This window comes from Amblyomma americanum, chromosome 4 (genome assembly GCF_052857255.1).
Source record: "Amblyomma americanum isolate KBUSLIRL-KWMA chromosome 4, ASM5285725v1, whole genome shotgun sequence".
Taxonomy (NCBI): domain Eukaryota; kingdom Metazoa; phylum Arthropoda; class Arachnida; order Ixodida; family Ixodidae; genus Amblyomma; species Amblyomma americanum.
In genome coordinates this window covers 146253163-146267754 of record NC_135500.1, presented here as the reverse complement: position 1 = coordinate 146267754, position 14592 = coordinate 146253163, and the positions used below count along the sequence as shown (strand labels likewise).

The 14592-nt window shown below is 42.7% G+C and overlaps 1 protein-coding gene across 1 annotated transcript in view; it reads left to right on the top strand.

The window, feature by feature from the left end:
- Positions 1-10596: 10596 nt before the first annotated feature.
- LOC144130397 (guanylate cyclase soluble subunit beta-1-like) overlaps positions 10597-14592 on the top strand; it is a 96129-nt gene continuing 92133 nt past the window's right edge. The window contains exon 1 of the mRNA XM_077664321.1: positions 10597-11578. Within this exon, the coding sequence (XP_077520447.1) occupies positions 11576-11578 (3 nt within the window). The 5' untranslated portion in view covers positions 10597-11575. The remainder of the gene's footprint in view (positions 11579-14592) is intronic.

The following is a 14592-nucleotide window of genomic DNA, read 5'->3' as shown; positions in this document are numbered from 1 at the left end:
TGCAATTAATTCAGCAACTGCGAACGAATGGCATTTGTCAAAACTTCTGCTCCGTGCTTGTGAACCTGTGGTAGACTGCAGAGTCACTTTATAAAAACGGCTTGTTATTTTCTCAATAGTTTATGATAATTTAAGGATAATTCAAAGGATCGAAAAGTAGGCTGATTTGAAAAGATATGTTTAATTGGTTAACTCTGTCTACAATTAAAAAAAATTGCCATACGTCGTGCGAAGGCGAAGAGGAGTGACTCTTTATTACAATAACTTCAGCTTCCTATTATACTTAGAGCCGCGACAACGTACACCAGTCCATTCGAGACTGAACAACACAGAACGAAAATTCACCTTAACATTCCTGAGTAATTTTTGAAACACAGAAATAAGGGGCACTGTTTAAAATTCAACACGGAACTCTCTGGCGAGGAAATGAGCGCTATAAAGATATGGTCGTGGCAATACATGCAATTTCTGTGAGTTACTCTACAAGCTAAACATTACGTTAAATCATCTGTTCATCTCCGCATCCTAATGCAAAAAAACGTATAAAAGGAGTCTTGTCTGTCATCAGTGGTTATCTCACGTCATGAATGGAAGTTTAGCAATATTCTTCAAGAGACAAGTATATACCAGATGTACCTTACCGGTACCTACCTATAGAGAAAAAAAGGTCGGCGCAAAAAAAAGAAAACTAGGAAAATTGGTTTTTGGTGAAACCAAATGACGCAGTAGCTGGCTGAACCCGGAGGACATCTGAAACGCTCCGTAAGGGAAGGCTTAGAGAAGGGGGTGAAAGAAGAAATGAAGAAAGAGGAGCCTTAGTGTAAGACTCCGGAATAATTTCGATTACCGGGGGGTCTTGAACGTCCACTGACAACGCACAGCACACGGGCGCCTTTTGCGTTTCGCCTCAATTGAAACGGGGCCGCCGAAGCCGTGTTAGAGCTCGGGAACTCTGGCTCAGTAGCCGAGCGCCCAAACCACTGAGCCACCGAGGTTGGGTCAAACGAAAACCATTAAAACGAAATGGAGGACAACGCAGCAAGCTATAGAAAGGAAAACGATAGGTGCAACGTAAAGCAACAGGAAGAGGGCAGAGTGCGTAGAGAAACACCCACGGGTTAATTACATCCTAGTCGAAATCAAGAGGAATAAATGGGCTTGGGCAGTGCGTGTACTGCGAAGGCAAGATATTATGTGCTGGTTAAGGGCATAGATGACGGCCTCTCACTGCCTTACGGATTTGCGTGCAATATACATTCATTGAAATGTCCCCTAATATATAGATCACCGTTTGCTGAAATTAAAGGTACTGCACAGATAATCCTCTCTGCAATATTAGATAAACTACTCAGGAACAGCAAATTAATGAGACGACTTTTGAACAGCATTCGATATAATATTCCGAGTTATAAAAAAAGCTAACAAGAAACAGCTTTCTGCTCAAAATAATTGCGGCTCCTGAAATCAAAAAAATAAAGCAAAACCTCTTCGTATTGGTCGGCGCTCAGACCACGAGAGGAGGCCTGCTGGCCTGCAGTGGGGCTTCAGATATCGATCAAAGCAATGGGAAACTCTCTGCGACCCTGCAGTCACAGCAACTCAATTCTGGGAATACTTAATGGAGCAGGCAAAGAACTTTTTTGACACGCTCAAACTTCGGCTAAAAGAAATGTTCCAAAGGTGCACAAACTTCCTGCAACTTAAACCTCTGCAGCCTGCAATCGATTCGACAGAAACGTCTTACTGGTGACTCCGGTAAAGGGCCATTAGTGAATTGAAGCGGTACGAGAAAACAGGCGGTAAGCGTTTGCAGAAAAGTTAAGGCAACTAAGTTTCAATCCATTGCCACGCCCCTGCGTGCTTTGTAAAAGATATTAGCAGACGCTAGCTCACCTTCGGAGAAGCGCAATGGTTTTCTCAAGGTGATTTCAGTCACTGTGCACAAGTAAACGTCTTTCTAACGACCAGTACTCCAGAGCGAGAGACACCAGTATCTCCACGATTTAAGTGGCGGTGATTAGAGTCATTTAACTCCACGCATGTCCAACTTTCTGATTCCGCACAGATCCACAAAAACTTTTTTCAAAAGAATTAAGGTATAAACTTTTCGAAGGCTCACGCTCTGCGCAAGCTAGTCACGCGTTCAGATGGCCCTGCGTCTCTACATCCTTATCTGCTTATTCTCTCCTGCGTATCGTCCTCTGTGTAGCGTGTGAGTGAATATTTGTCATTTCAGTGTAGTTTTTTCACTTGTTCCTAGTTAAAAACAAACTCGCGTTAAAAATAAAAAATAGCAATACTATTCGATTTCATTTTTTTTTCAACACCTCCTCATTGTAATCTCTCTATTTTAATCTGATACAAATGGTAAAGAATCATGAAGATTTCAGAATAAAAAAATCAGCGTTTCCAGTTTAAAATTATCCGCAAATAAGAAATAGATTGGACGCTGTTGATTATTAAAGAAAGGATCGCATTCTGTGAACATGCACGGCAGCAGTGAACCGGTCCCGAATATGTATACGGCTCAGGAAAGAACACAAGTGAAAAAGAGAGGGTCCGGGATATTGATTATTTAAAGAAGGAAATTGAAGTCTGATCTTCGCGTTGAACGCTAAAATGCATCATTCATTAGTGCCTTCACGTATCATTATATCTTATTAGTGTTACAACTGTGAAAATTTTGAACTAACTCATGTAGCATTAAAAGCAAAGCAGGCTGAGTTACTGTTAAGCTATTTTTTTTTTAATAGTCGGCCGGAGAAATGAGAACGCGCTCGAAACTGCGAACAAGTAAGCACCGTGATAGAATGCAGTTTGTGAATCTCATGGCTGGCAAGGAAGATTCTGCATCAAAAGCTCCTAATAGGAAGGTCTAAATTTAAATGGCTTAATGCAATTTTGAAATCTCCTTAGTGGCACCGTAGGTCGCGCACATTTTAAGAGGAACAGAAGCGTACACATTTCCAGGAGAAGGAGAAGTGGTTTAATAAAACAGACGTTGTCTGCCTGGTTGTTGGCCTGGCATGCTACTCCAGTACTCATTTGCAGGGACGACGTTATTGCCTATTGGGATGTTTATTTTCCATTTGCGTGAGTACGCGCGCACAGTCCTACATTGGCATCATCGTTGTTGAGGCTCCTTACACTGTATTAAAATTAAATCTTATTCCCTAAAGAAGTATTACAATTCAGCAAATACGAAATAATAAATGTTGCAAGGAGCTGGGAAAATACGCTTCAGTTATAGACCAAAATTGGAGGGAAAAGTAAGCTTTCCTAAACAGAAAAAATTGCCAATTAACACTTTTATGTTGTACATAATATTTTCGCTAGCCAGAAACGTTGAGCATCACACCGAGAATTAACACCTGCATCTGTTTTTATTAATCAGTAGCACAACTGTGCCGTATTCTTGTACTAATTTTCTTCTTTACAACAAGAAAAAAGCCTAATTATTATTTTTCTCTTGACTGCTGTCTTTATGCCACTTCACTAAAGTTTACTGCAGTGAACTTTGACGGCCCGCTGTGTTGAGAAGGCAAGAAGAACACTGGTAAGGCGTGTGATGTCCGCTCTTAGCACAAGTACCGAATTTTTAGAACCGTTCGGTGTGCGCTTAGTCACATAGATAAAAACGGAGTTTGTACATCGAATATCATGTTTTTTTATGTTTACAGTCGGTAGTGCAGTACCATGCGCCTATGCACACGAGTCCTGGCATGGTTCCTGGGAGGGCCACAAAGCTCATAATCTTGTAAGTGTAACTTAAGGGCTTGAGTTATAGCCTTAGTTTTGCTCATTGAAAGGCTTTTATCCTATAGTTTGAAAAGTATCACGTAATAACGTCCACATTCTCACATTATGCTTCATTGCATGTTGATTCACAATTTGAGTTCAAGTCGTAACATTCCGCTTTCTTTGCAGGCGTCCAAATTATATCCCATGTGCAGATCTTTTGCCGCCAGTGATTATTTCATTTGATCGAATGTCCACTATATCGCTCATAGGCAGCACCATTGCTTAGAAAGAAATATTGCGGCATTCGAGTTCGAATTTAGCATATATTCTATAGTGAAAGCACTGTTCTAGAATGGATGGTTGGGCTAATTAGTATGCATTCATTTTGGATGTAAAACAGTGCGAATACATGAAAAACCAAGAACTAAAAGCACACAGAAGAGCGTTGACTCGCAACTACATGTTTATTCAGAAAAAAAAAAACATATTTATAACTAACAATCACATCACCTAATAGCTGCAGCGCGCATGCCCAGAGTATAATCTTAGGACCACATCTTGGGACAATGGCTGAAAACCCCTACTCCCCGATAGCAGGTCAGACGAGACAACCAAAACACTAAAACCAAAAACCCTAAAACAAATCACGATAACAAACCAGATAGAGACAACAAAGCAGAGATAATACAAGAGAGTTAATGGAAGCATACCCTATTCGAAAACGACAGGATGAGTGCGTTAGTCAGCCCTCGTTATTAATTGCTGGTCATTAAACAGATTGCTTTTCTGGACAACAGGTTATGTGTTTTAGTGTTTTGGTTTTTGTTGTCTCAGATGTCCTGCTATTGGGGTGTAGAGGTTTTTAGCCATTGACCTATTATGTGGTCCTACGATTGTGCTCTGGGCGTGTGCGCTGGAGCCATGAGGTAATGTGATTGTTAGTTAAAATGTTTTTTTTAACAAAAAATGTATTTGCCAGTAAGCGCTCGTCTGTGTGCTTTATTGCTCTCTGCGTTTCGTTCCTTCGCGCCGATTCCTACGCCCAAAAATCAAAACAAAACACGCGCTCTTGGGTCAGAGCTGTTTCATTGCCAACGACTTCAGTAGGATTGCTCGAAAACACCCTAAAACATAGGTGATACGTTCCATGTTGGGTACCCGCACAGCGCAAAAAAAGTGCGGATGCTTGGATCAATTCGTGGCATTAAATTCTTGACGCTTTCAACACAAGGACTCAGAAACAGACGTACATACACGCGCTGCCGAAAAATGCAACTTTGAACACGACAAAATTTCATTAATTACCTGATGTCTGTCTTTTTTTGTGTCTGTCGTTTTCGCATTTTTGCTTTTTGATTATGTTGTTAGGCTCTATAAGCGGCTCCCCTGCGCAATAAATCCTGATATGTCAGTGCCCGTGTGAACGCCTGTTCCTCCGCCCTTTTCCTCTTTCCACTCCTGTAAGAAACCACACACATTGTCTGGCTACAATGCAACTTCTCCATTTACTCGTAATAGTTTTGCTGCCGGCAGCATTTAAGAGCCACATTTAGGCAAGGGTCATGAGCAGTCGCGTCAATATAATGCTTCAGTGGAATGTCCAAGGGCGAGGAGCAGGCAATGTGCGTGATTGTAAAATAGTGCATTTGGCAAGGATCCCTCAGCGTCGTTCAGTTGCACCAACATACGAAAACGCCGCGCACAAACTTTTCCCGCTGGTTATGAGGGTCACTACATTTATTGCAGCCTCTGCAAACATTCTCGCAAAGTGCCTCGCCTGTTAAAAACGAAGAGCTCCAGATTTGTAGCGGCATTCGAATGCATTTATTAGGCGACGCCCATGAAGACGGCGCGCGCAGACCCGTCAAAGCTGTCATCTGTTTGCGAAAGACAGCTGAAGAGAAAAAATGAATACCTGAAATAAAGAACACAATGACATAAATGGCTTCACTACGCTATCCATCTGGTGACAAGCGTGGACTAAGGCTACGGTTGTTTGCCCCAAGTTGGAGAGCCAGTATGCGAATGGTACTTTTTTTCCTCACCGACCCCTGCTAGGAGCGTGACCGTGCGCCTCTAGCTGGGTTGCCACGTGCTTTGTGTGTGTGTGTGTTAGTGTTCGCGCGGGAGAGTGCGCGTGGATGGGGCAAAGGCTTTGATGGAAGGCTGAAGCCCTCGGATGCAGCCTAAGAGAGGCAAGAACCGGTTCGGCCAACCGGCGAGCCAGAAGATTCCGCCCGAACGCTTCGGAGTTGCAGAAGCTGGAAGAGGGGGCGGAGGAGGAAAAGGAGTGGCTGCCTAGCGCAAAGAAGCAGCGAATCGCGGCGCTGCCCCGGGGCACAGAACTCGTCCCGCATTTCGGTGCACCGGATTAAGCCTGCAGCGGGGGGGAAAGAGTTCTGACCCCGAGGGCAAGCGTGACTTTTCACGCACCACCCGCAGCGACAAGGCCCAAGGACAAAGGACAAGGTTGGGATAAGAATTGCGGCATTGAGGCCGAAGCACCAAGAAGCAAAAAAAGACGAAAAATAACAAACGTAGAAATAGATAACGCGGTTTCGTGGCCTGGTGGGGCATGCTTGACCTCCCATGGAGGCCATACCTCCACTGCGGGTAGTGGTCTCGAAAGACGTCGACATGAGCACCCTGAAATTCTTTCCAGGCGGGAAGGCGTAAGTTCGAGCCTAGGCAAAAGCGCATATGCGAAATACAGAGACCTGAGACTGCTTCCAAGGAATCACAAAGGCGCGAAAATGTCGATGTGATCAGTGTGGCCTGCAGCCTTGGTTCGTTTCTTCCTCTTTATCGTTGCTTTTGTTTCTCACTTCGTTTTGTTTGTACGGGGCGTACGAAACTACAGGCAACTAAAGGTTGTTCCAAAACTGGGCTGGCAGACATGTTCAAGAGCCTTGCGCCAACAAAGCCATACGGTCACCGAAAATCGCGAGCTCTTTCGGGTTACATTGCGATACTGTATATAATAATACAGCATTCACGTTCTTTCCGCTAATAATAGCAGAGTAATACAGTTTATTGTGATTTCTCGCATTTTTCGCTTAAATAAATTTGCATGAAATCTTCGAGGAAAAATTTTAATTATTGTTTAATTAAGGTTTAATTATTGTTGTGGTCCTTTAAACCACTGCTCCTTCGGGAGAGCAGTCATTGGCTATTGTTGGGGTATCGGGGGACGTATATTATTTATATTTCATTTCGCATCGTGTTATTGGTCGTTGCTCCAATTGAAGTAGACCATCGGAGAAGACGTCACACCGGTTACGGCTGAAGCGCGCACGACCATGGTGCCGCATACCTGTATGTAAGCCACTGAGGCCGATTGTCGCACTGGCGAACCGGCACAGACGCCGAGGAATGACGGAGCGCAATGAAGTTTTTGACACGGACAATGAGCTTTATCGGCTGCTACCCAGTCTCTGCAAAGACAATCGACGGCGGTTCGGAGAATTGGCGCAGCGTAGAATATGTGACTCAGCCGAGCTTAATCCGGCTGCAGTATGACGGCCAGGCGCGGCGCCGCGACTAAATTGACCGTGTCTAGGATTAGCTGCTTCATTCCGCACCTTTTGTTGCTTTAGTTACGACTGCCAAGGCTGCCAATTAAAACGGAAAAAGAAATTTCACAAAACTCCGCTGTGTGCCCTTCATGCATTAGTAATTATCAGTAAACGTCCTCAAGGACCCCGACAATTAAAAAAACGCAAAACTTAAACGTTACTAATTGCGCTGCATTAACGAATAGTTGCATTATTTACTGCGAAGTCAGCAAAACAAACTTCTTAGAGAGCTTTCAATAAAGCCACTGAGAGGTTTGACAAAAACTCAGCAAAAATAATTGAAATTGGTGAGGGGCAACATATCTTTTTTCGACTGCAAAGCATTTTATAAAAGATTTTCCCGAGCCTATATGTTGAATGACAAACACTCAAGTATCAACAAATAATAACTTTCAATGGAGCATAAGTTTTCTTTACTTCTCACTAAGATGATATTTTTCTCTACTCTGAAGTGCTTTAATTCCGAACACAATTTCTTGAGAGGCCGTTTAAAGGAGCAAATAAGCTCGGAATGAGGATGCAGCTATTTTGCCTTTTCTGTAAGTTCCAGTTGTAGTACGTGACAAGAATGCTCACTCTACCCCATCAGCAACCGGCCTTTAGAATCAGTAACTTTTGCTCTTTTGTCAGAAAGCGAAGCGCAATGTAACGTAGGCCTTGTTTTAGGTTCTAAAAACTTTTATGCAGTCTATCTTGCTCTGGTGGTGCGAGATGCGCATCAGATTTAAAACAATGGTGTAGTTGTAAGCCATCTTTTCTGAGGCTTCCTGTCACAAAGTTTTTGTTCTCCCATCTGTCCTCCCTTGATTATAGAAGTTAGGTGCTCGTCAAATTTCTGACAAGGCTTGCTATTGTCAACGTCTAATCCTACGTTACAACTGAGAATAATAGGAAAATATTTAAGTTATTGAATACATGTTTGTTGACAGAGGACGGAAATTAGAGTTATAAATATTTTAGCTTCAACTGCAACTGTACAAAACTGTGAAACTTTGGCCTAGCTTAATGCTATGTAATGTTTGCTTGTGTGTTCAGTTTTTTTTATTCATAAAGCTTGCTCACTCCACTGTTGGAAAAGAAGGAAGAAAGAGCAGCATTTCTAGCACTTTTCTCGCCCAAACAACAGGAATCGATAACATGACCGTTCATGCCCGCCTCTCCCTTAAAGAGCCCTAATCCTACCCGCACGGTGCAGAGTCATAACCATGTCGGTAACATTCTCATGGATGGACAGCGGAACACGAAAAAGTTCTGTTCTCATTTGTCATAAAGTGAGGCATTATTCTAGAACACCTCTTTTTGCTGCAGCAGAATAGCTATAAGTATTATTACGCGTAGGATAAGTACCCATATGCTAGTACTTCTACGAATGGTACGATAATGCCAATATTTTGATCTCGCAATGCTCATTGTGGTATAGCAATTTATGCGAGAAAAAAAAAGCCATCGTAGACTCAGGAATACCATTCCTTCGTTTCTAGCTTTATTTCTTCAAGCTTGGTCTCTCTAGTAGTTAAGAATAATTTATGGTATCGAAGCACTGTTAACTAAGCCAGCGCAGATTCATCTATGTATATAGGTACCTCAGATTATCTGGGTACTGGCCGGAGCGCGTATCATGGCTGAGCATCTTATTAACCATGCCAGTTTTCATGGAATGTTTACAAGAAGCTTGAGAAATCTCAATTGAGTTTCAGAATATTATGCGTAAGAAGACTAAATGCCTGGCTGACATTCAACCGCCGACATTCAGCCGACAGTCGATGAATGAGCGCGCGAGGCATAATTAGTAAATATAAGTTTATTTAGTGTTCCGTCTGGTCCTTTTGTTGCATTTCGCAACCGTTGAGCCTTGTCCCCTCTCGACTGCTTCTGACCTCCATGACAGCGCTTCATCTAAATTTCTAAGCGCTTAGAATTTACTCGCTCAGAGCCATCATAACTGCGACCAATCGCTATCCGGTCAGTCCGGATAATGCGCTCAAAACCTCATAAATTCTTGGGAATGGATCAGAAGAAAACTGAAACCTTGCCAACATATGCAAAGAAGGCATGCATTGATTAGTTCAAGTTGGACATGTGAGTGGAAACAGGGTCCAATAGGCCATTTATTTAGAAGGTCCAGTAACGCCTTGAAAAAGGTGAGGAGGGGGAAATCATTCAGGAAGGGTAATGCCTTCCGTAAGGCAGGTCACAGTGTGAGCCACAGGAAACAGGCGGTAGCCAAGTGAGTGGGACAAAGAAAGCAGTGCCAGAGGGCATTGCTGAATCGCGCAACATGAGACGTATTTGTTACAGCGCAGTTGCATATGACGACAATAGAAGCGGTTAGGAATTTCTGACTTTAAAGGCGTAAATGGAGCAACCACATAACACAGCTCACGGGTTTGAGCCAGTTTAGACTGATAATACAGCTTAGCTTTTTTGGTTTCATTTTTAAATGCTGATTGGAAAGAAAAAAGTAGAAAGAAAACAAATTTCAACAACAAGCACGTGATGGAATAAACATACAAATAAAAATAAAATATTAAGCGGTCGCACTACCTGTCACCAATCCAGAGACGAAAAAACAGAAAAGTTGAGATGCGACTGTGGCACCCGCCGATTGTCAGTCTTATTTCATTCTGAACAGTACTCGCAAATAAAAGGGCACTGGAAACAGTGATGGCGATTAGAGTAGGGTGCTATTTTCAGGAGATGCCTCAGCTGCGGTAAACCCTAGAGAAAAAGAATTTATATAGAAAATGTCAACTTTGGTATAGGTATTGTATTTGTGGGACAGAAAGTTTAGAAGTAGAAAGTTTTTCGTTAGGTAGCGGTATATTCCTCTCATCCTAGCAAAATTCAAGCTACATACAGGTATTTTTTATTTCTCGTGGAAGAATACGAAATTCACTGCGAAAACTGACAGCCGCCATATCCGGATCATAAATAAAGCTTGCATGATGCACCTATTCCAGGATGAAGCAAGAAGGTTCGAATGAGTAGAGTTTATGGAGAAAAAATGGGAAGGCGACAGTTCATGCATGCCATCAGCTTCCGCTTTTCATCGCTCTCTCGCTTCATAAAAATATCCAGCGCACCAGAGAGTGTAGCAAAGAAAGCTCGGCTCGCCAAAACAGTCTTCTCACGCTCGTCGCAAGCCGGAATTTATTACACGCGTTCAGGAGCCGCAGCCGGAACGGAACGCGGTGAAGCTCTGTGTTTGTGTTGGCCGCTCGCAGCGGTAAAAAAGCCCGATGCCATTCGATACACCCTCGCTCACGCACGGCGTCCAAGCAACCGAGCCGAAACGCGTGTCTGATGGCGGAGGGAAAGGGAGCAGCTCGACACCCGCGCCCTCGGCGGCCGCGGCGAGCTCGGGTCCCAGCGCGTGCCCGCCTCGCTGCGAACCAGGGCTCAGACTTCGAGCGGCGCCCGAAAGGAGCGCCTGCGCCTGGGACAACCTCTCTCCGTGTTGGTGTGGTTGGCCTCCTGCTAACCACGGCATGTAGCTGGCCAGTGGTGGTACTCCCAAGCGAACGGCGGCTCTGCTGCCCACGACGTCACGATACGACGACGAGCTTTGACGACGCTGGACAACTCAGTTTTGTGAAGTGTTGCGCTGTGGTTCAGTTTCGTCCCTTCGATACTGCGCCTTTTAAAGTGCATGGCGGTGCATGTAGGACTCAGCGTTTGTCCCTTCACCTCCCTGAAGTGAACCATCAAGTGCATCTGTTGTTTATATTAGCTGTTCCTTTCATACAAAATATAACGCGTGTGGAAACACAGAAGTTTCGAGTGAAAACTGTAAAGAACTAAACAACTTACTGACCAGAGGATCACTCGCCTTGTTTTTGGAGTTTTTCTAAAACACGACTCCACTTATCGCCAAGAACTCAACGTTTCCAGAAAGAAGTTTAAGCCTGAAATGCACGGTGCTTCGTCACTCAAGACAGAAGCTACCGGCCGGGCACGGAGTGAATTCTTCGCTTTGGCACTGAGAAGACAGTGTTGATGGTGACAGTTGTCTCAAGATTGTTTACTGCTGGCATTATTGAGGAGCGTGCGGAAAAAGGACAAGCGTAAAGGGTGCTCGATTTCGCCAAGGGAAGAGTTATAACATTGAGAAGTTAATGTAACAAAGATCCAAAACTGTTTTGAGCGCCTGGAATACTACTCTTACCGTGTGAATCAAGAATTGTCTGGTTTGCTACCTCTACTGCACAACGTGAAGATAGGATTTCTCGCTTGACTGCAGAGAACAACGCGTAAACACCATGGTAAGATGACTTCTCTCATATCTCCAGTTTAAGTAGTGCCAATTACCTTAGATTATTTCGTTGCGTCTGATGTGCTGTTAAACTGATAAACTATCCTATGGTTATTTTAGCCTTGAATGGAACAGGATTGAGAGTTGAAAAGACACAAAAGTACAATAGTACGCCAACAGTTCTATATTTTGTAGTCTCGAACTCAATCCATTAAAAATTGTAACCAAGGCTTACCAATTGGAAACGGTATACTGCACAGTAGGTTAAGTATGAGGGGACGCCAAGTAACCCAAGCTACTCTTCTCGAGTCTTTTTTTTCCTTATACTTAGGCGAATTCTTTCAAGTTGATTATTTTGCGCAAACTTGTCAGCTAGGCAGGCTAAGGAAATGTTTGTGCTGGTGTTTTTAGTTTAAAGCTCAATTTTTTGAGGAAGCAACCTTCTGCGACACTAATTTAAGGCCTTTTTATGAAAAAAACTTCGCAATTTCACTTGGAAACGCGATTTTATAGAAAAAGCACGCAGGAAAGTGAGCGTCCGAGATTCAAAAACACTCAAACAAGCATGCCAGTGCTAACAGTTCTCCAGTGAACATTTCGAACAAGACGTTCACAAAATTTATATGAACAAAATCTACACACCTGAATGGCTGAACTAACTTTTTAAAAATGAATGCACGAATCTGCCGTGAAGGATACTGAAAGTTTCCGCACTTTTAACAATAAGATGTTTAGGTTTTTCTGTTGGCCGCCTGTCTGCTGATTTTTTACTATTAAGAATCGCAGCGTACTCCTACACTACACGAGGTAGTAAATAACTCTGCCAGTGATCAATACGCAAAAATGAAGTGGCTTGTATAACCACTTCAGTCTAAATTACCGCTAGCTTCCCTCAGTCGCCGCATATAGCTGTGCAATTTATTTGGTATAATGATACAGTTTAAAAAGCTATGCCGCCTTCCCTTATTTAAAGTAATAGAATAGCATTTGCGCTATACAATTTAGTATCCCGGTGCTTCCACTGTGCAGACTTTTTGAAGTAAAACGCTCACTCTTTGCAGAATCTTTTACTTAGTTGACGGCTCTTCATGCAAGCACTCATGCACCCAAAATTTCTACATAAACATACCAAAGGTTAAAAAAACTTTGTTACCATTACTGGTTGATACACTACAGAATAGAAAACAGCAGGAAATTAAGTTTTTTTTCTCTGAGAAGTATAATGAATATCTCGTTTAATGCCTCGCAAAAAATAAACATGAACCTGGCAGCACATTAAAAAGCAACGTAACGCCACGCACAATTACACGACTGTCACTTTTCCATGATTGAAGATTCAGACCCGCAGTGTGACGAGCAAGAGGCCTCGCTCAGCGCGACGTGCGAAAAATTCCATTACCCTCAGCGCAGTGACTGACATCTTCGCCTCTTAGGTGATAGATTACCTGCTAAAATCTTTCGTTTTTTGTTGTAAATAAAAACGAAGTCAGTGTAAAATGATCTCGCGTGCAGGAATCTTGCCCCTACGCATGACACATTGAAGCAAGGAACGGGGATGTATTGCTATTATTTGCTGTTTTCTGTTCTTTTCTTGTCAGAAAAAATAAACTGCGTATATACTGGAGGGGAAAGTAGAGCAATGCGAAGAAAGAGGCTGAAAACATGCGTAGTTTGTGCGATTTATATAATAACGAATGTCATCTACAAAAAAAGGGGGCCGGATATTCGTGCTCACTATCACCGACACTGAGAAAGGTTTCGGCAGGCTGCGTTGTTTTGTATCTCCAGTGTTCAAAACCTAACTGTTTATTCGATGTAAGCACATTGGCTTAGTACGAACAGAAATAGACACGGACACACACGGTCGCACACACAACTTCACTTAGTTGACTGCTGCTCAGATTCAAGAAACCAATGTCAAATGCACTATAAGCACCTGGTTCCCCGTCTAAGCCACATCAAAACCGTAATATTTGCCCGAAGACAAATTTTCTGTTTTCTCCTGGATATCACTCTTTTAGATAGTATCTAGAGAAAAGGGTCTATTGAAACTTCTTTTCGATGTTCAATTTTTAGACGAAACATACCTATATGTGCTTGAAATTATACGGCACTAATTAAAAACGGAAGCTGCAGTACTAATAGTTTCCTTAAGTAGCCAATAACAACAGATTCACGTACAAGTTGGAAGTGTTGTAAACTAGAAATTTGAAATTGGTTACCTCAAAACAACTAGTTCTCATGCCCGTTTAGTTTCTTTTTTCTAACTATACAACCCTCATCTGAAATATTTCTTACTTTGAGCAGCGCATGAAGAGTGCAACTGATTTAATCGTTGGTAGAAACACGTTGCACTTTTCTTGAGATAATAAAATCATCCGTGGTTCTTGTAATAATATTTGTATGCTACTCTACTGTCGCACTACATTCCGCAAAATTACTAAACTAGTACGTTTTAAACTTTCTTTCCAGTAAAAGGAAAGAAAAAGTATTGATTTTGTGACAGCACACTCTAAAAAAAAAGCGCGAAAGACCGAAATATCAAGAAATAACAAGAATAGCTCTCCTTCCCGTGTTACGCTTTCATCTTTCGCGGACTGCTCCTAAGGTGACCCGATATCAACTGGACTAGATATTTTTTTTTAATTTCTGATTTTAGAAGCACAGAAATAAGGTACAATTATACCAGATCCCGTGCGTCTATTTTAAGTTCGCGAAGTTTCAGTTTCATGCCTTCAGCCAAGAGGGAATATCAGCAATTAAATGCCTTCGGCATCACGTAACATCCATCTTTGGAGACAACTGCGTAATATGCACGTACGCACGAGAGTGTGATACGCTTCAGGTCGCGTGACGAGATGTCGACTTTCGCCATGCCCTGTATCGCGAGACGCGCTAAGGCTTTAGTAGAAATCAAATGACCGACAAAAACCTTTTTCGCTGGTTTATATTTTGAAGGATCAGAAAATAATTAGCAGCGATGATTTCAAATTGCCGTGTGTAGTCTCTATGCTGGCAAATAAG